This window comes from Hemitrygon akajei, unplaced genomic scaffold (assembly GCF_048418815.1).
Source record: "Hemitrygon akajei unplaced genomic scaffold, sHemAka1.3 Scf000092, whole genome shotgun sequence".
In the NCBI taxonomy this organism is placed as follows: domain Eukaryota; kingdom Metazoa; phylum Chordata; class Chondrichthyes; order Myliobatiformes; family Dasyatidae; genus Hemitrygon; species Hemitrygon akajei.
This window is the reverse complement of record NW_027331978.1, coordinates 637178-659684: the sequence shown is the minus strand read 5'-3', so window position 1 is coordinate 659684 and position 22507 is coordinate 637178. Positions and strand designations below refer to the sequence as shown.

At 44.2% G+C, this 22507-nt stretch overlaps 1 protein-coding gene across 1 annotated transcript in view; it reads left to right on the top strand.

Moving 5' to 3' along the window:
- LOC140722903 (uncharacterized) overlaps positions 1 to 22247 on the top strand; it is a 93576-nt gene extending 71329 nt beyond the window's left edge. The window contains 1 exon segment of the mRNA XM_073037544.1: positions 20270 to 22247. Coding sequence (XP_072893645.1) covers positions 20270 to 21861 — 1592 coding nt within the window. The 3' untranslated portion in view covers positions 21862 to 22247.
- The last annotated feature ends 260 nt before the right edge of the window (positions 22248 to 22507 follow it).

Below are 22507 nucleotides of genomic sequence, written 5' to 3'. Positions count from 1 at the left end.
ACAAATAGACCCAAATGGCAGCCTCAAACAAATTCTGCAGCAACAAATTCCACATATCAGACATCTTTTGGCCAAATTTTTTTTCTCATCTCAGTTTTAAAGGGAAGCAAGTTTATTTTGAGACCGTGCTGTCAGATCACAGACTCTCCGTCTAATGAAAACATCCTCTCCATGTCCACTGTATCCAGGCTTTTCAGCATTCGGTAGGTTTACTTAACCATACATCCCCACACCACCCCCACTGTCCCTCTGAACTCCATTGAGCACAGGTCCAGAGCCATCAAATGCTCCTCATATATAAATCCGATCATTCCTGAGATTATTCATGTGAACCTCATTAGCAACAACTGCACCGGACACATTTCCAGGAATAACAGACAAATTGGTTCCAGGATAATTTACTGGGAAAAGTTGTGCTTCCTTTACTGTTATACTATCACTCCATTTCCAGGTGAAAACAGGACCATTTCAGAAAATTTGTATTACAGATCCTAGGATACAGATCTTGTCTTGTCTATACTGGACCGACCGCCGTCACTGGGCAATGAACGTGCAGGAGTAATGTGTGGCTCAGCTCTACTGCGGGGAGCTGAGGCTCGAACCATTCTCCCCCTGGACTTCCCAGTCCGTCGGTAAAGCAGGCAGTGAAATCAAAGATCCCCACAACCTGGGACGTTCTCCTTTCTCACCCACCCCACTCTGGAAGAAGACACAACAGCCATAAAGCTCCAGAACAAATGCGAGAAGCCTCAGGAAACGAGGCGAGTTCAGGGAAGTTAATGGGACTCAGCGGCCAAAATCACACCACGTGATCTGGCGTCACAAAGCGGAGGGCGGGGCGAATCTGCGGCACACAGCCTCACGTGACCTGACGGCGGGATTTCTATTTCAATTCTGCGGAAACAGACAGCCTGGGCTCCTGGTTTCGATCGTTCAATGCAGATTAAGTGAAGTCGACACATTTCTGACGAGCCCAGATAGTTGGGAAACAAATGAATTCCTGGCCCTCAGTTCGGGGCTCACGGCCAACGTCGGATCTCCCCGCTCGGGATCGGTCTCAATACTCACCGATGGGAAAGTGATATCTTCGGCCCGCAGTCAGTGATCCCGACGGAAGAGACGAAAGTCTTTCCTGAACACACAGCCGACCCACTTCAGCTCTGAACGGAGAGGAAAACACCGTCCACCCGGAGACAGTGAGCATGCGCGAAGAGATTGTTACATCATCGGGAGGCGGGGCCTCGGAAACAGACGCGCAGATGCTGCCCATCTGCGGTTAAATGGGAGGGGCAAACGGGATCACGTGTCAGGATTGATTGACCTCCCTCCCCCCCCCCCCCCCCCCCCCCCCCCAGGCAGAGACTCCGGCTACTCATTAGTCTGAGGAAAGAAGCAAACTTGCCGCTCACATCTCCTCTCACCTTAAATGTATTAGACATTTCAACCCCCAGGAAAAATATATCGTCTGTCCACTCTCATCTATTCCTCTCCTCATCTTATAAACGTCCATCCAGTCTCACCCCAGCCTGCGCCGCTCTGGAGAAAACAACACAAGTTTGTCCAGCCTCTCGTTATAGCTCATGCCCTCTAATCCAGGCAGTATCCTGATAAACCACTTCCCCGCCCTGTCCAAAGTCCCGACATCCTTCCGAGAATGTAGGCGACCAGAACTGTATGAAACACTCCAGATGTGGTCTAACTAGTTTTATAAAACTGTGTTACGAACTGTAACGTTTTCGAAACGAACCAGCAGCAATAGAGTTCACAGTGGAGTCTGGTTTTCTTGTTAAAACCATTCTCTTTATTAGTATCTACTTATAGTAACTTAATGAAATAAAGGAAAGTTGACAGTGTTAGGTGTATATATGTGTAAATATAATTCCCAAACTATCGAGCATGAGGAAACAAAGCTTAGAGTCTTGAGATGGTAAAGTAGGAAAGTTCAGTAATCCACGGAATAAATGATGGGAGAGAGATATTTGTGATCCAGGGTGAAACGTAGAGAAAAGGCAGTTACAACAAAATAACCGCCGAGGAAGTTCTTATCTGTTGAATCCGTCCACATACAAGTTATCAGCGAAAGTAACCTGTCACAGGAATACCGTCTTCCGGGGGTTGCCACACAACATACCCAGGCAAGGGTTAATACAAGATATTCCAAAACGCACTCCTATGGATTATACGAAGTGTCAGCCACACACGTTCGTTGTGGGTCCGTGTACCGATGATCAACCCACTCTTGTTGGCATAGGAGAGTTCCAAGCCTCAGCTGCGACTAACTGAAGCTATCAGCTTTTCCAGTCTCTCTCTCTCTTATGGTTCAGTCCACAGTGAGCGCTGTCAGCCTGTGACTGACGTCATAGTCCCGCCTCCTTGGAGTCTAAATTCTAATAAAGACAACCATGTAATTTGCCTTCTTAACCACCCGATCAATCTGTGCAGTCTCTCTCAGGGAGTCTAAGATCCCTCTGATCATCGACACTGTTCAGGGTTTTGCATTTAACAGTGTACTGTCTCATACATTCCACCTACCGAGCTGCCAAGATGATCATCACTAATCAAATCTCACTGAGATTTCTCAGGTCCTGTTGAATTTATTGCCAAGTGCACAAGTACGGGAAGGTACAGGGACAGAGAAACACTGACTTGTGGCAGCATCACAGGCAAGTACATTCAGATAACACACGGAAAACAAATTATACGATTCTCTGTCAGTCACAATCTGTAAATATGTTTTAAGTCATTAACGATATATAAAATACATTGTGTCATGACAAATATTAAAATGTGCATTTTGTGTCAATAACAGACTTGGAAATGTTGAATTTGGTCCCTGTCTCCATTCCTCCTGTAATCCACAACCAGCTCCTTTGTTTTTGTCACAATGAGGGAGAGGTTGTTTTCTTGACACCACTGTGTCGGGGTGATGACTTCTTCTCTGTCGGCTGCCGCGTTATTATTTGAGATTAGGCCAGTCAGTGTAGTGTCGTCAGCAAATTTGCTTAACAGATTGGAACTGTGGGTGGCGACACAAGTCATGGGTGCTTCGAGAGTAAAGGCAGGGGCCAAGGAGACAACCCTGTGAGGTATGTGTGCTGAGGGTCAGAAAGACAGAGGTGAGGGAGCCCACTCTTACCACCTGCCGGCGATCGGACAGGAAGTCCAGGATCCAGCTGCACAAGGCAGGGTGAAGGCCGAGGTCTCTGAGCTTCTTGTCGATACTTCACTCCTTCGTATGGCTACTGCTCTGCCCATGACTGCAAGGAACTGCAGAGAACTTTGGAGAGCAGAGAACATCAGAGAAACAAGCCTCCCCTCCATGGACTCTTCCTACACTTCCCCTGCCTCGGAAAAGCAGTCCCTCAAAGACCCTCACAGCCTGGACATTCTTGCTGCAAACCCGCTCCCCCATCGGGGAAGAGATACAAAAGCCTTAAAGCGCGTAACACCAGGCTCAAGGACGGTTTCCTGTCTGTGGTTATAAGTCAAATGAATGATAAAATGGACTCGGCCTCACAATGTAACTCGACGTGACCCTGCACCATATGTCTAGTGATTGTTTTGCCAGTTTCATTTTTCATTTTTAGATTTTTTTTATTGACACATAATCTTCTACAGCTATAAAATGATACAAAGCGTCAATAGATTAGTATGTATTCAATTAATAAAGCTAAAAGAACTGATCGTAAAATATAAAAACGGAAAATATATATATCGAAAAATAAGGATAAAAAGTACCCCATCTCCCTCGGGAAAAAAACCCAGTAACCACAAAAAAAGGGGGAAAAATCCATTAGGAATGAACCCTCCGGAGCAATACGTTTGAACATCATCTAAATTTTTAAAAAAAGAATCATCAACCGTCATTTCATATTTATAAAAAAATAAAATTGGACGGAAACCATATAGCATAATTCAAATTAAATGATAATATTTGGCAAAAGAACCCCATCTTCTCTCACAATCGAATCGAGTATCAAAAGTTCTACTTCTATTTTTTCCAAACTAAGACATAACATTCCTTGAGAAAACCATTCAATTAATGTAGGGGAAGAAATATCTTTCCATTTTAATAAAATAGCCCTTCTTGTCAGTAGTGTAACAAATGCAATTACATGTTGATCTGAAGATGAAATACCCTGAATATGATGTGGAGCTATTCCAAATAGAACAGTCAATCTATTAGGTTGTAAATTAATTTTCAGAGCTTTAGAAATTGTAGAAAATAAAGATTGTCAAAATAATTTTAATGAAGAATATGACCAGAACATATGTGACAAAGTAGCTACTTCAGTTTCACATTATCACAGCATTTGTCTGTAGTAGGAACTATTTTAGATAGTCTCCCCTTTGTTAAATAATAACGGTGAACAGTTTTAAATTGAATTAAACAATGGTTGGCACATACAAAAGAAGAATTTACGTTTTTCAAAACTCGAAGCTAATCTTCATTAACAAGGTTCATATTAAGTTCTCTCTCCCAATCTTGTTTAATCTTTAGTGATAGGTTCCCTTTTTGTAACAAAAATAAATTATAAATTCTGCTAACGGAACCTTTCACTAAGGGATTCAATTTCAAAATGGTATCCAACAAATCAGATTCTTGTAAATATGGAAACTTAGGTAAACATTGTTGTAAAAAATGTTTCACCTGAACATATTGCAAAAAATGTGTGCGAGCGAGAGGAAATTTGTTAATTAACTCTTCAAAGGTCATCAATCGACCATTACAAAATAAATCTGTAAAAGAATGGATCCCTTTATTTTTCCATAGGGGAAAAATGGGGTCAGTTCTTGAAGGCTTAAATGGAAAGTTTCGATATAAAAACTATACAACGTAAATTGTTTAAAATTTTAAAAATAATTACGAAACTGAACCCAAATCCGTAGGGATAGTTTAATAACCGGGTAAAGATTTAAATTTGGAATTTTAGAGAGCTGTAAAGGTAATGGAGCTCCTAAAACTAAAGTTAAATAAAATTGTTTAACAGCTTTTAATTCCAAATCAATCCATAATGATTTTTGGTTCTTATCAAGCCAATATAACCAAATATATAATTGTCTAATATTCACAGCCCAATAATACAGTCTTAAATTAGGAAGTTCAAGTCCACCATCTTTTTTTAGAATTTTGTAAATGATACTTATTAATTCTTGGTCTCTTATTGTTCCAAATAAAGGAAGAAATAAGAGAGTCAATTTGATCGAAATTTGTTTTAGTTAAAAAGATAGGTATATTTTGGAAAATATATAAAAATCTAGGTAAAATCATTTTCACAGCATGAATACGACCTATTAAAGAAAAAGTAAGTGGATTCCATCTAGAAAATTGTTGTTTCATGGAGTCCATTAAAGGAACTATATTCGCTTTATAAAGATCTTTTTTTTTTAGTAATAATAATACCTAAATATCTAAATATATTAACTATTCTAAAAGGAATATCATTATATATACTAACAGGGACATTTAATGGAAACAATTCACTGTTATTCAAGTTAAGTTTATATCCTGAAAATTTACCGAAATCTTTAAGTGTTTCCAAAAGAGAAGGAATTGATTCCTCAAGATTTGAAATAAAAACCAAAAGATAATCTGCTTAAAGAGAAATCTTATGTATGGTTCCATTCATAGAGATGCCATGAATATTTTTTAGCTTCACTTAGTGTTATAGCAAAAGTCTCCAATACAGGATTAAATAATAAAGGGCTTAATGGACATCCCTGTCTAGTGCCACGAGAAAGTGAGAAAAAAGACCTGCAGTTATTCGTAATGACAAGCTCAAGGACGGCTTCCCGTCTGTGGTTAGAAGCCAAATGAATGATAGAATGGACTCGGTCTCACAATGTAACTCGACGTGAACCTGCACCATATGTCTATCTGCACTGCACTTTCTCTGCAGCCATAATGCTTTGTTACAGTGATTGTTCTGTCGTATATCAGCTCAATGTACTGTTGTAATGTATCGATCTGTGTGGATGGTACGTCAGGCAAGATTTTCATTGGAAGTTCAGTACGTGATGATAGTAAACAAATTCCCCATTTCAATTGTGCGGAAATATTAGACAGGCTGAGCTTCTGCTCTGGAGCCACAGAAGGAAACTGAACTGTTGTCATTTCTGAAATGAACTGAACTGTTGTCCAGCCTTTCGTTATAGCTCGTGCTCTCTAATCCAGGCAGTATCCTGGTAAACCTCTTCTGCGCCCTCTCCAAAGCCCCGGCATCCTTCCCAGAATGGGGTCGACCAGAACTGTATGAAATACTCCAGATGTGGTCTAACTAGTTTTATAAAACTGTTGTTACGAACTGAAGCGTTTTAGAAACGAACCAGCAGCAATAGAGTTCACACTGGAGTCTGGTTTTGATGGTAAAAACACTGTTTATCAGTATCTACTTATAATTTAGTAACTTAACGAAATAAAGTTAACAGTGTTAAGTGTATATATGTGTAAATGTAATTCCCAGACTATCGAGCTTGAGGGAACAAAGTTTAGAGTCTGGAGATGGTAAAGTAGGAAAGTTTAGTAATCCACGGAATAAATGACGGGACAGAGATATTTGTAATCCAGGGTGAAATGTAGAGAAAAGGCTGTTACTTCAAAATAACCGTCGACGAAGTTTTTATCCGTTGAATCTATCCACATACGAGTTATCAGCGAAAGTGACCTGTCACAGGAATACCGTCTTCCAGGGGTTACCACACAACATACCCAGGCAAGGGTTAATACAAGATATTCCAAAATCCACTCCTATGGATTATACGAAGTGACAGCCACACACATTCGTTGTGGTTCCGTGTACCGATGATCAACCCACTCTTGTGGGCATAGGAGAGTTCCAAGCCTCAGCTGTGACTAACTGAAGCTATCAGCTTTTCCAGTCTCTCTCTCTCTCGCTTTAGATTGGCCGACTGCCTATCTGCAGATCGCTCTCTCTCTCTCTTATGGTTCAGTCCACAGTCAGCGCTGTCAGCCTGTGACTTACGTCATAGTCCCGCCTCCTCACGCCGGCGCTCTTAAAGAAACAGTCACAGTACGACCGCAGACTCGTAACAGCCGCAACACAACTTCCCGACTTTTGAACTCAATGCTTCAACCAATAAAGACAAGCATGCCATTTGCCTTCTTAACCACCCAATCAATCTGTGCAGTCTTTCTCAGGGAGCGATGAACTTGGAGTCTAAGATCCCTCTGATCATCAACACTGTTCAGGGTTTTGCATTTAACAGTGTACTGTCGCATACATTCGACCTACCGAGCTGCCAAGATGATCATCACTAATCAAATCTCACTGAGATTTCTCAGGGCCTGTTGAATTTATTGCCAAGTGCACAAGTACGGGAAGGTACAGGTACAGAGAAACACTGACTTGTGGCAGCATCACAGGCAAATACATTCAGATAACACACGGAACACAAGTTATACAAAATATCGGTCAGTAACAATCTATAAATATGCTTTATGTCATTAACAATATATAAAATACATTGTGTCATGATCACTATTAATAAGTGCATTTTGTGTCAATAACAGACTTGGAAATGTTGAATTTGGTCCCTGTCTCCATTCCTCCTGTAATCCACAACCAGCTCCTTTGTTTTCGCTACAATGAGGGAGAGGTTGTTTTCTTGACACCACTGTGTCGGGTGATGACTCTTCTCTATACGTTGCCTCGTTATTATTTGGGATTCGGCCGATCAATGTCGTGTAGTCAACAAATTTAATTAGTAGATTGGAACCCGCCACTGCAGCCCCACAGTGCACTATGTACTGATTGCAAAGCTACGAAATTGCATGTGAATAGCCTCCCCTCCCCCAACTCCACTCTTTCTTCGTCACCAGTAGACTGGGACATCTCACATCTCGCTGCCTCCGCCTGGATATTAAACTGTGAACAACTGTGGTCAGGGACTGATCTCTGGGGTACTCCAAACGCTACCTCCTTCCAGTCTGAAAACGGCCCACTCATCCAGCCACACACTACCGGCAGTTTATCATCTCCAACGAAAAAGCCTAATCACCTACTCCTGAGGTTCAATACCATTGCTGACTCTGAGTTTACCACCGTCAAATGCCAGGAGGGACATAATAATCAGAAAGTCTCTAGTCACAGCCGTGTAAATAAAATGTGATCTCAGTAGGTGTGTGACGCATGCTCAGAATGCGAAGGAGACAGACAAACTGAGCCAAGTCAGACTGATGAAGGGGAGGAATGATCCATTTTGATACAGAGAGGGAAGCAGAGAGTTTGATATTGTGCCTGATGCCGGAACTGTGACCAGTTAGAAGATGAAGTCTCGTCCCCCCAAATTGTTTTGAGTTGTGACAGTGTTTTTCTCAGAAGGCACCATGACGAATAAAATTATCTGAACTGAAATGTTGTCCTTCACCCACTGACGTGGTTTGTAAACTTTTAACAGTTTAGAAAAGTCAAAAGATTTGAGTATGGCAATCACAAACACGTTAGTTGCTTTGTGATTGCTCGTTAGTTCCGCTGTATCTGTCAGTTCACCAGCGCTTGAATGCCGCCGATCCTTGAATGTGGAGGCGGAGATGTTGGAGAAGACAGCGTCCCACTCGCTCCAAGGAGAGCCCGAACACGTGCCCATGTCCGTGATCTGATTGGATACATCGCCATGCCGTTGATAGCAGTGAGATGTCATTCACTGGCTCTCATTTTGGAAGGGATTCAGTCAGCCATCGCAGATACACCAACAGCTTCGCACTGGGAAGCGGCCGTTCATCTGCTCCGTGTGTGCGAAGAGACTCATTCAGTTAACCCACCTTGTGATGCTCCGGTGAGTTCACAATAAATAGAGGCCACATTTCTGTCCGGAGTGAGCAAAGAGTTTTACTCAATCATCCCAGCTGCTGCAACACCAGCAACTTCACATCAGGGAGGAAGTTCAAATCAGCTCTGTGTTAAATGTTTAACCATCACGGTGACTGAACGCAGCTGCAGGTTCATGAGGGACTGTTACTGTCAGATTCTGCAGTTCTTGCGGCTGCTCATCGCACCCAGGACTGAACTCTAGTCAGTGAGCATTGGAGGAGTCTGTTCTGCTGATGTTAGCCTTAAACTAGACTGGTGTTTAATATTGTGTATCTGTGAAAGGTAAATCAGTTATGTATCAAATCCCGTGTCTCAGGTACTTACAGTCTCTATCACACTCACTATGTACACTAGAGAGGCCACTCGGCCCATCTGGTTTCTGCCCATGTTTCTGTTCCGTATCAGTTTATGAAAATCTATCCCTGCCGTTCCCCTCTCACTCTCCCTGAGATGACAGGTTGCAAATAGTCACCACTCCGTGGGACGGGAGATTTACCTTGAATTCCATAGAATCACAGAAATCTTCAACACATTACAGACCCTTTTGCCCACAATGTTGTGCCGACCATGTAACCTACTCTAGAAACTGTCTAGAATTACCCTACCGCATCGCCCTCTATTTTCCTAAGCTCCATGTACCTATCTAAGAGTCTCTTAAAAGACCGTATTTTATCCGCCTCTACCACCGTCGCTGGCAGTGCGTTCCACACACACACCACTCTTTGTGTAAAAAAACTTAGCTCTGACATCTCCTCTGTACCTACTTCCAAGCAGCTTAAACCTATTCCCCCTCGTGTTAGCCGTTTCTGCCCTGGGAAAAAGCCTCTGGCTATCCACACGACCAATGCCTCTCATCATCTTATACACCTGCATGAATTTCCTGCATGATTTTCTCCAGGCTGAATAAGACGATGAGCTCCCTGTGTTTGTGACGTTCTTCAGGGCTCCGGACGAAGATGGTTAAACTCCTTCTTCTCCGCTCTTTTCAATGTTTTAGGTCATTCTCACTAATTTCAAAGGTCTTCGCTTCGAACTGCTGGGTTGTTACAATGCACCTCTGAAGTCTGACAGCAGACTAGCGAGTGAATCTTCGATGGAGCAGAGTCAGAAACCAAGTTGCCAGTCAGGGGTTTGGGGTTCCAGAAAGAGATGGGGCCTGGTGTTTACAAGGAGGAGGAAGAAGAGGAATCGAACCTGCAGGATGTGGCTACGAATGAAAGATCAGACACATTTGGAAACTGCTTGATTGGAAAAAAAAGGGTGTTTAATTTCTGCAAAATACTGGAGGAAATCAACAGATCAGGCAGCAAATGTGTTGAGGGATAAATAGACAACGTTTAGGCCGAGCCCCTTCAGCATGCCCAGCCTGTGTACTCCTCTGCTTAGTTGCTACCTGAACTGCACAGTTCCTCCAGCATTGTCTGTGTGTGTGTGTCTGTGTGTGTGTGTGTGTGTGTGTGTGTGTGTGTGTGTGTGTGTGTGTGTGTGTGTGTGTGTCTGTGTGTTTGTATTCCTAGCAACTGCAGAATCTCTTGTGTTTTATATCTGCCTCTGCCAGAGGGTTGTACGAGAAGCATTAGATAAATAGAATGCCTGTTGATATTGAGTATGTTGTTTTTGGGAGCCGCTTTCTACGTTAAAACAGCTGCTGAGTTCTCTACACAGAAAAAAACCCCGAGGTGTGGACATGAAACCGGTGCTAGCAGGAATGTTTAAAGGCACCGCGATTGCTCATAAAGCCCTGGGTTTAAAATTTCGCTGCTTCTGAAGCAACGATCAAATGCGCAGGCATCAAGGTCGATGACGTCACCGAATAGCACGCATGCGCGCCGTACACAAAGGAGCTCCGGAGGATCGGTAAAGGTAGGGATGATTTTCCGGGCTGCTGTCTTAAACACCCACTGAGGGACATTTGCTGTGAACTCTGGACATCATAGTCCGCAGTCCCGGGACAGTCCTGCTCTCCTCCCTATCTCTCAGCCCCACGATCCGTACACGGGCCCCGGGGAGCTTCCGGCTGATGAGGGAAGGGGAACCGATGGATCTCTCAGACAGAGCTGAGCTCCAGCTATCTAAATGCAAGGATTAGGAACTCGGAGAAAGGGAAAAAAACATCTTTTACATCTCCATTTGAGAAAATCACCTTTGTTCTTTCTCCAATCGTAAACAAGAGAAAATCTGCAGATGTTTGAAATCCAAGCAACACACACAAAATGCCGGTGGAACTCAGTATGAGTACTCTTTTCAATAGATGCTGCCTGGCCTGCTGAGCTCCTCCAGCATTTTGTGTGTGTTGCTTGAGCTACCTCCTCTCGTTCTGCACTTTTCTACCGGTGAGAACATGTTTTGTCCCATTCTCTCTGGGTACGTAATGATATCAAACACCTTTGCCCTGGGCAACAAGTAGCTTTCACATCACAAATGTGCCAGACTCCAGTGAGACAGACTACTGCCCTTCCCTTCATATTCATTGACATTGCCATCACTGAGTTCACCACCATCTGTCACTTGGGGGAGGGTTCAGGGGAAATAGTTATGTACAATACAGAAACTGGTGTTACAGTATTGTGGTGATGCAAAATTTGCTGGAGAATTTGCAAGTGGGGAGTGATATTTGGAAATCGGACATTTGAAAGTATCATTTAGCAAGCAAATCACATATGGACGGTTTGCAAAAGTTCTAGTGAGAAAATCCTTCATAACCCACAACAGGCCTGTTACATAGTTTGTGTGAGAGTGCAGATGAACTCGATCAAACCCAGAGGAGATCAAAGTTCTTAAATACAGTGATTTGCTAGCTGTTAAAAGAAATACCTCCCTATTTAAAATTCAGTGTGGACGTCTTGTTGTCAGTGGGTAATAATTGCACAGCACAAGGCGTTTCGGCACACCGGTCATTACAAATTAGATGGGACACTGGTGGGAAGGTGGGGTGACCTCCAGTGCCCCTGATACCCTCACATGCAAGATGTGCATCCAGCTGCAGCTTGTAACCCTGCACTTTAAGGAGCTGAAGCTGGAAATGGATGAATTCTGGATCATCTAGGAGTTGGAGGGGGTAATAGTTATAACATCAAGAGAGGTGAGTTACACCCAAGGTGCAGGACACATTAAACTGGGTGAGAGTAAGGAAGGGGAATGAGATTAAATAGCCATCACAGAGTACTCTTGGGGCCATCTCATACAACAACTGGTAGACCACTTTATAAACTGTTGGGGGAGTTTACCTGGCAGAGCAAAGTCAAATGTTCGGAAATTAAAACTAGCAGAGATCTAATATTCTAGTGGTAAGGCTAGCTGTTGCTAGTGCGTGGTGGGGAGGGTGTGTGGTGAAACTAAATTTGCAGGGGGGAATTGGAGTCAGAATGTCAAAACAGATGGTGAAGTGGGTGAAATGAATTGACTTATATCATTCATATACATGAGGAGTGGAAATCTTTATATTACTTCTCCATCTAAATGTGCAATGTGTAATTTATGATAAATGGTTTGTACATAGGGCAGTGGTTATAACAGAAACACAATGTATCAACATAAATTAATCAGTCTGTTGGCCTGGTGGAAGGAGCCGTCCAAGAGCCTGTTGGGCCTGGTGTTTATGCTGCGGTACCGTTTCCTGGTTGGTAGAAGCTGGAACAGTTTGTGGTTGGGGTCACTTGGGTCCACAATGATCCTTTGGGACATTTTACGCACCTGTCTTTGCAAATGTACTGAATGGTGGGAAGTTCACATCTACAGATGTATGGGGCTGTCTGCACCACTCTCTACAGAGTCCTGTGATTGAGGGAAGTACAGTTCCCATACCAGGCAGTGATGCAGCCAGTCAGGATGCTCTCAATTGTGCCCCTGTAGAAAGTTCCTAGGATTTGGGGCCCCATCCCTAACTTCTTCAACCATCTGAGGTGACAGAGGTGCACGGCCACATACTACACAGCCAGTATGTATAGACCACATGAGATCCTCGGTGATGTTTATGCCGAGGAACTTAAAGCTGTTCACCCTCTCAACCCCAGATCCATTGATATCAATAGGGGTTAGCCTGTCTCCATTCCTTTTGTAGTCCACAACCAGTTCCCTTGCTTTTGTGACATTGAGGAAGAGGTTGCTTTCTGGACACCAGACAGACATTGTTCAGAACTCAGATAGAGTCAGCAGACAAAAGGTTCAGCAGGGTGCAATGACTGTGCTGAGCTGTGTCTTTCACAATGCAAGAAGCATCGTAGGAAAGCCCGATGAACTCAGGACAGGGAATTGTAGCCATTATTGGGACTTGGTTGCACCCAACACTCTGAGAGATTTAGAGGAACAAACTTTGCAGAGATTGCAGGCTATGCTAAGAAACAAAGGTTGATATAGTAAGCGATTTTAACTTTTTATATATATAAGGACTAAATGGGGTAGAGTTTGTCAAATGTGCCCTTAATCAGGACATAGAATTCCCGACGTAGAAGTGTGCAATAAGCTGTTAGGAAATTATCCATTGTTAGTGACTGAAATTAGTGTATGGAAACACTTCGTATCTAGCGATCGTAACAACATAAGATTCCAAGTAAATATGGGGAAAAAAAGCGGGCTGGATGATGGGTTGAGATTCTAAATTGGAGAAAGGTCAATTCTGATGGTATCAGAAAGATCTAACAAGTGTGGATTGGGACAGGCTGTTTTTCTAGAAAAGGAGTACTTGTAAGTGGGAGTTCTTCAGAAGTGAGGGTGTAGAGTTTGTATGTGCCTGCCAGAATACAAGTTGTAAGGTAACCGGTGCAGGGAACCGTGGTTTTCAGGAGATATTGAGGCCTCAGATATTGTTCCTCTAAATGTCTCAGACTGCTGGGTGCTACCAAGACTCATTAATGACTACAGTATCATAATGCCATGCCCTGAGCTCATCTGACTTTTTGTTTAGGCAGCTTCTGATGGTTTCTAAAAGCTTCCTAATAGTTTTTGCTCTTTTGTTTGCCCTGTCTTTGGTGTTTCTGTTGGCTTTGTCTTCTTATCCAGCCACAGTTGTGTCCTCCTGCCTCTTCAATGCTTCCACTTGTTTGGAATGTATTGATCACTGAGCTCCCGAATTGCTCCCAGAAACTCCAGCCATTGCTGCTCCACTGTCACTCCTACCTTTTCCCTTCCAAACAAGTTTGGCCAGCTTCTCTGTCATAGAAATGGGGAGACGTTCAGTACAGGAACAGGCTATTTGGCCTATTTTGTCAATGCCAAAAAAACATTTAAGCTGTCTAATGCAACTATCTGCACTGGAACCATCGCCCTCCATACCCCAACCATCCAGGCTCCCATCCAAACTTCTCTTAAGTGGTGAAATTGAGCTCATGTTCACCACTTGTGCTGGCACCTCATTCCACACTCTCACGGCCAATTCAGTGAAGAGGTTTTCCACATGTTCCCCATAAATTTCACCTCCCCACTTAACCCATCACTTCTGGTTGTCATCACACTTAACATCAGTTGAAAAAGCCTGCTTGAATTTACCCGTTCTATGCCCTTATATTTTTTCTACACAGGAACATAGAAAACCTACAGCACAATACAGGCCTTTTGGCCCACAAAGCTGTGCCAAACATATCCTTACCTTGCCCATAGCCCTCTACTTTTCTAAGCTCCAGGTATCCGTCCAGGAGTCTCTTAAAAGACCCTTTCGCTTCCGCGTCCACCAGGGCTGCTGGCAGCCTGTTCCACGCACTGACCAATCTCTGTGTAAAAAAAAATAACTTCTATACTTCTAACAATTCCTCAATGCAATGTATAATTTCCTTGTCTCTGTTTAGTGCATTTTTTAGGTGTATAAGTTGATGAGGGGCATTGATTGTGTGAATAGTCAGAAGTTTTTTCTCAGGGTTGAAATGGCTAACTTGAGGGGGCATAGGTTTAAGGTGCTTGAAAATAGATACCGAAGGTGATGTCAGGGTTAATTTTTTTTTGCACAGAGAGTGGTGGGTGTGTGTAATGCACTGCCAGCAGCGGTGGTCAATGCAGATACAATAGGGTCTTTTAACAGCCTCTTAGATAGGAATATGGAGCTTAGAAAAATAGAGGTCTATGCACTACGGAAATTCTACGCAGCTTCTAGAGTAAGTTACATGGTTGGCACAACATTGTGGGCTGAATGGCCTGGAACAATAGCCAATAGACAGTACCTGCTGGAGTAGGCCATTCGGCCCTTCTAGCCAGCACCGCCATTCACTGTGATCATGGCTGATCATACACAATCAGTACCCCGTTCCTACCCTCTCCCCATATCCCTTGAATCCACTATAAAAGCTCTATCTAACTCTCTCTTGAATGCATCCCGAGACTTGACCTCCACTGCCTTCTGGGGCAGAGCATTCCACATATCCACCACTCTCTGGGTGAAAAGGTTTTTCGGCATCTCTGTTCTAAATGGCCTACCCCTTCTTCTTAAACTGTGGCCTCAAGTTCTGGACTCACCCATCAGTGGGAACATGCTTCCTGCCTCCAGCATGTCCAATCCCTTAATAATCTTATAAGTTTCAATCAGATCCCCTCTCATCCTTCTAAATTCCAGTGTATACAAGCCCAGTCGCTCCAATCTTTCAACATATAACAGTCCCGCCATTCCAGGCATTAACCTTGTGAACCTGCGCTGCACTCCCTCAATAGCAAGAATGTCCTTCCTCAAATTTGGAGACCAAAACTGCACACAATACTCCAGAACATGCTGTAGATTTCTATGTTCTACGTTGAACAGCGAAATAACTTTTTTTCTTTAATCTGTGCAGGGTCCATGATTTTATTGACACTTTTCCACACTCCCATAGAGCCTTTGTCCATCTCCTGAGTAAACAGAGATGAAAAAAATATTTAAGATCTCCCCCATCTGCTTTCGCTCCACACGTGGATTGCCATTCCAGTCTTCCAGAGGACCAACTTTGTGCCTTGCAATCCTTTTGCTCTTGATCTATCTCGAGAATCCCTGTGGATTATCATTTCTGCAGGACAACCTCATGCCTTCTTTTAGCCATCTGGATTTATTTCTTATGTGTTCTCTTGCATTTCTTATACTCCATAAGAAACTGCCTGCCTATCCCTGTTATGCAATTCCATTTTGTGCTTTACCAGGGTCTCAATTTCTCTTGAAATCCAAGGTTCCCTACGGTTTCTATCTTCACTTTGTATTCTGAGAAGCAAATACCCGCTTTGTACTTTAAAAATTTGGCTTTGAAGGACTCCCATTTACCAAGCACACCTTTGCCATAAAGCAGCCTGTCCCAGTCCACAGTTGCCAGATCCTAGTATCTTAATTCCAGATGTTGATCCATGCCCTGAACACATCTACCTTTCCTACGCTGCTCCTTGTATTGAAATATACAGGGCTCAGCATATTCACTGCACCATGCTCAACGTTTTCATTCCTGACTTTGTCTGAGGACTGAACAACATCTGTCTCCACAACCTCTCCACTCTCTGTTCTGTTATTCAGGCTCCCATTCCCCCTGCAACTTTAGTTTAACCCCCCTTACCCCCACCTCCCAGCATGCAGATCTATCACCCCTTTGGCTTTCCTCTCCCAGATCAATAAAAAGGAGGTGTTTACCAGGTACAGGCAGATAGGAACAAATGGGGTACTTATGAAATACAGGAAATTCAAGCGAACACATATGAAAGAAATCAAAGAAGGCATGAGCTTGCCTGGGCAGGGAAGGTGAAGGAGAATCCTCAGGGATTCTGCAAATATGTTAAGAGCAAAAAGATTGCAAGGGATAAAATTAATCCTCTGCAAGATCAGAATGGTAATCCATATGAGGAGACAAAGTAGATGGGCAGATTATTTTTGCATCCGTATTTACAGAGGAGATGGACACAGAGTCTATAGAAGTGAGGCAAAGCAGCATCAACTTCATGGACCTTGTGCAGGTTACAGAGGTGGAGCTGTTGGCTGTCTTATGGCAAATTAGCGTGGATAAATCTCCAAGGCCTGACAGGTTGTTCCCTGGGATCCTGCGGAGGGCAAGTGCAGAAACTGTCCGGGCACAAGCACAGATATTTAAATCATCCTCCGCGACAGGTGAGGTACTGGAGGATTGGAGGACAGCCAATGTTGTTCCACTGTTTGAGAAAGGCTCTAAAAATAAACTAGGAAATTGTACATTGGTGAGCTTGACATCAGTAGTGACGTTATGTGCAGGAACCGGACATATAAGTATTTGGATCGATGTGGACTGATTAAGGATAGACAGCATAGCTTTGTGCATGGTAGGTCATGTCCAACCAATCTTATAGAGTCTTTCGAGGAAGTTATCAGGAAAGTGTTAGCAAGACACTTGACAAAGTCTCATAAGGGAAGCTGGTCAAGAAGGTTCAGTCACTCAGCATTCAAGATGAGATAGTAAATTGAACAAGACTCCATCTTTGGGAGAAGTCAGAGTGTGGTAGCAGATGGTTGCCTCTCTGACTGGAGGCCTGTGTCTAGTGGTGTGCCACAGGGATCAGTGCTGGATCTGTTGTTGTTTGTCATCTATATCAGTATTCTATATGATAGTGTGTTTAACTGGATTAGCAGATCTGTAGATGAAACGAAGATTGGTGGTGTAGTGGTCAGCAAGGAGGACTATCATGGCTTGCAGTGTGGTCTGGACCCGCTGGGAAAATGGTTTGAGAAATGGAAAATGGAATTTAATGCAGACAAGTCTGAGTTGTTGAACTTCGGTCTGACCTACCAAGGGAGGTCTTTCACGGTGACTGGTCAGGCACAGAGGAGTGTTATAGAAGAAAGGGACCTGGGAATACAAGTCCTTAATTCACTGAAAGTGGTATCATGGTTAGATAGAGGCAGAAAAAAAGATTTCAGCCCATTGGCTCTGATGAACCAAATACTGACGATAGATGGATGTTATGTTGACTTATAGAAGACATTGGTGAGGCCTAATTTGGAATATTGTGTGCAGTTTTGGTCACCTACCTACAGGAAAGATGTAAAAGAGTTTCAGAGAGTTCAGAGAAAATTCACAAGGATGTTGCCAGGTCTGGAGGACTTGGATTATAAGGAAAGATTGAACAGGTCAGGACTTTATTCCCTAGAATGTAGAAGATTGAGGGGAGATTTGATTACGATAGAGGGGCATAGATAACGTAAATGCAAGCTGGCTTTCTCCACTGAGATTGGGTGGGACGACAACAAGAGACCATGGGTTAAGGGTGAAAGGTGAACTGTTAAGGGGAGCATGAGGGGAACTTCTTCACACAGACGGTCATCCGGGTGTGGAATGAGCAGCTAGCACAAGTGGTGCATGCGAGCTCAAGTTCAACATTTAAGAGGTTTGTGTAGGTACCTGGATGGTAGGGGTATGGGAGTGGGCAGTTTATATAGTTTAGCACAAACCAGTTGGCCCAAAGGGCCTGTTTCTGTGTTGTAATTTTCTATGACTGTGACAAGAACCTGAAATAATAAAAAAATTTACTCTACGTCATCTCAGCAGAAATTTTGTATATGGCATTAAAAATGTGGCACTTTAAGTTAATAATACATACAAGAAAATCCCAGATGCACGTCAAGAAAGATTATTTGCATGAGACTGTTTCTATTACTGTGGGGCCAGACAACCATGCAGCTCAGCAGGAACAGGGAATAATACTAATGGAGAGAGTCAAACTGAGCCAGGGTACAAATTGGAGATGGCAAAAGTGCCCCATTCTTATAGAGACAGGAAGAACATCAGAGAATTGATGGTCATTCCAGATACCAGCACTCTGCCCAGTCAGGAGATGATTTCAGATGGATAGACATACTTTATTGATCCCGAGGGAATTTGGATTTTATTACAGTTGCACCAACCAAGAATAGAGTAGAAATACAGCAAAATAAAACCAAAAATAATTAAATGTTAATAAGTTATGCGAAGTGGAAATAAGTCCAGGACCAGCCTATTGACTCAGAGTGTCTGACACTCTGAAGGAGGAGTTGTAAAGTTTGACGGCCACAGGCTGGAATGACTTCCTATGACACTCAGTGTTGCATCTCAGTGGAATGAGTCTCTGGCTGAATGTACTCCTGTGCCTAACCAGTACATTATAGAATGGATGGGAGACATTGTCCAAGATGGCATGCAACTTGGACAGCATCATCATTTCAGACACCACCGTCAGAGAGTCCAGTTCCACCCCCACAACATCACTGGCCTTACGAATGAGTTTGTTGATTCTGTTGCTGTCTGCTACCCTCAGTCTGCTGCCCCAGCACACAACAGCAAACATGATAGCACTGGCCACCATAGACTTATAGAACATCCTCAGCATCATCTGGCAGATGTTAAAGGACCTCAGTCTCCTCAGGAAATAGAGACGGCTTTGACCCTTCTTGTAGACAGCCTCTGTGTTCTTTGACCAGTCCAGTTTATTGTCAATTCGTATCCCCAGGTACTTGTAATCATCCAACATGTTCACTCTGACCCTTTGGATGGAAACAGGAGTCACCGGTGCCTTAGCCCTCCTCAGGTCCACCACCAGCTCCTCAGTCTTTTTCCCATTAAGCTACAGATGATTCTGCTCACACCATATGACAAGTTTCCCACCGTAGCCCTGTACTCAGCCTCATCTCCCTTGCTGATGCATCCAACTCTGGTAGAGTCATCAGAAAACTTCTGAAGATGGCAAGACTCTGTGGTGTAGTTGAAGTCCGAGGTGTAGATGATGAAGACAAAGGGAGACAGGACAGTCCCCTGTGGAGCCCCAGTGCTGCTGACCACTCTGTCTGACACACAGTGTTGCAAGCGCACATACTGTGGTCTGCCAGTATTTATCTGTCCAACTTGGGATTAACCTCACTGTAACAGTGTGATACCAGATCAAAGCTTGGCAACTCAAGTAATCTCATCTGAAATGTTGTCCTAAACCGATTGATGGATTTTGTAAATCTTTTTACAGGTTAAAAATGAGATGGAATTTGTCTCCAGGAAGCTCAAACACGGCACAGCAGTTTTGTTGTCTCTGTCTAGATATTTAAGAAGTGGAGCGAGGGATTCAATCGACCATCCTTCCTGCTCAGACTGTGGGGAGGGATTTACTCGGTCATTTGACCAACTGGCACGCCCGTCATTTTACACAGGAGAAAGGCCGTTCACTTGCTCAGACACTGGGAGTGGATTCACTCGGTAATCTCAATTGAAGGTACATCAGCAAGTTCACACTGGGCAAGGCCATTCATCTGTTCTGTGTGTGAGAAAGGATTCAGTTGGTCTTCCCACCTGTGGACGCACCAGTCAGTTCACACCACACTGGGCAGAGGCCGGTCATCTGCTGAATTTCTGGGAAAGGATTCACTCAGTCATTTGACCTAATGGCTCACCAGCGAGCTCACACCGGGGAGCGGCCATTCACCTGCTCAGTCTGTGAGAAGAGATTCACTCATTCTTCCACCCTATGGAAACACCAGCGACTTCACACTGGGGAGAAGCCATACACTTGCTCAGTCTGTGGGAAGAGATTCACTGAGTCATCCACCCTACTGGTACATCGGCGAGTTCACACTGGGGAGAAGCCGTTCACCTGCTCTGTCTGTGGGAAGGGATTTACTCGGTTATCCCACCTACAGAGTCACCAGCGAGTTCACACTGGGGAGAGGCCTTTCACCTGCTCAGTCTGTGGGAAGGGATTTACTCGGTTATCCCAGCTACAGAGTCACCAGCGAGTTCACACTGGGGAGAGGCCTTTCACCTGCTCAGAATGTGGAAAAAAATTCACTGATCCATCCAACCTAAAGAGACATCAGCGAGTTCACACTGGGGAGAAGCCGTTCACCTGCTCAGAATGTGGGAAAGGGTTCACTGAGTTATCCAACCTACAGAGTCACCAGCGTGTTCACACTGGGGAGAAGCCGTTCACCTGCTCAGAATGTGGGAAACGATTCACTGATTCATCCACCCTACAGAGTCATCAGCGAGTTCACACTGGAGAGAAGCCATTCACCTGCTCAGAATGTGGGAAAGGATTCACTCATTTATCCAACCTACGGAGACATCAGCGAGTTCACACTGGGGAGAAACCATTTACCTGCTCAGAATGTGGGAAAGGATTCACTGAGTCATCCACCCTACTGGTACATCAGCGAGTTCACACTGGGGAGAAGCCGTTCACCTGCTCAGAATGTGGGAAAGGATTTACTGACTCATCCACCCTGCATAGTCACCAGCGAGTTCACACTGGGCAGAAGCCTTTCAGCTGCTCAGTGTGTGGGAAAGGATTCACTCGGTCATCCAACCTACAGAGTCATCAGCAAGTTCACACTGGAGAGAGGCCATTCACCTGCTCAGTCTGTGGGAAGAGATTCTCTCATTCATCCACCCTACAGAATCACCAGCGAGTTCACACTGGGGAGAAGCCGTTCACCTGCTCAGTCTGTGGGAAGAGATTCACTCAGTCATCCCAAGTACAGAGTCATCTGCGAGTTCACACTGGGGAAAAGCCGTTCACCTGCTCAGAATGTGGGAAGGGATTTACTCAGTTATCCCAACTACTGAGTCATCAGTGAGTACACACTGGGGAGAAGCCATTCACCTGCTCAGTCTGTGGGAAGGGATTCACTGATCCATCCAACCTACAGAGTCATCAGCGAGTTCACACTGGGGAGAAGCCATTCACCTGTTCAGAATGTGGGAAGGGATTTACACAGTCATCCCAACTACTGAGTCATCAGCGAGTTCATACTGATGAGAGACCGTTCCCCTGCTCAGTCTGTGGGAAGAGATTCACACATTTATCCACCCTACAGAGACACCAGCGAGTGCACACTGGGGAGAAGCCATTCACCTGCTCAGACTGTGGGAAGAGATTCACTCGGTCATCCGACCTACAGAGTCATCAACGAATTCACACTGGGAAGAAGCCGTTCACTTGTTCAGAATGTGGGAAGAGATTCACTCATTCATCCACCCTACAGAATCATCAGCGAGTTCACACTGGGGAGAGGCCATTCCCCTGCTCAGAATGTGGGAAGAGATTCACTCGATCTTCCACCCTGCAGAGACATCAGCAGGTTCACAATGGGGAGTGGCCATTGTTATGAATCCCTAGGTTTCATTTGCTGTGGACTGTCATTTTAAGAGAGAGACAGAGATTAAGAAGGTGAATCAGTCTGACTTGCAGCTTATTTACATCGCTCGCAGCTTGTTTAGTTTTAACGAAGGACACAGACACTCAGAGTCAGACGGAGACGAAGGAGGAGAAACGGAAGGATCGAAACCGGGGAACTGGTGGCCAAGGGTCTGATGCACCATCAATAACTCTTGGAGACGTGAGGTGAGATATGGGCTTTTATTAGCTGAAAGATAGAGCACTTATCAGCAGCAGAGCAGCAAGAGATCAACACACACATCCCGGAGACTGAGGGATGAGCTGTGCCTCCAATCGCCTTTATACACGGGTCTGTCAGAGGAGCCACAGGAGCAGTCAGCAAGGGGGGGGGGGGGGGGTGTCCAGACAGGTATATGTAGTTCACCACATGTCACTGTTTAGAACTTTCCTATGCCCACAATGGTAGGTTAATTATCAATTCACCATACTTCAAATGTGTGGTTGTGACCTTGTCTGATCCATTGGAGTGAATCTGTTTTGGGGTATCCTGTGAAGACCACTGATGTGTTAACCCTTGCCTGGGTGTGGCGTGGTCATTCATTTGAAGACGATACCCCTTGTGACAAGTCACTTTCGGT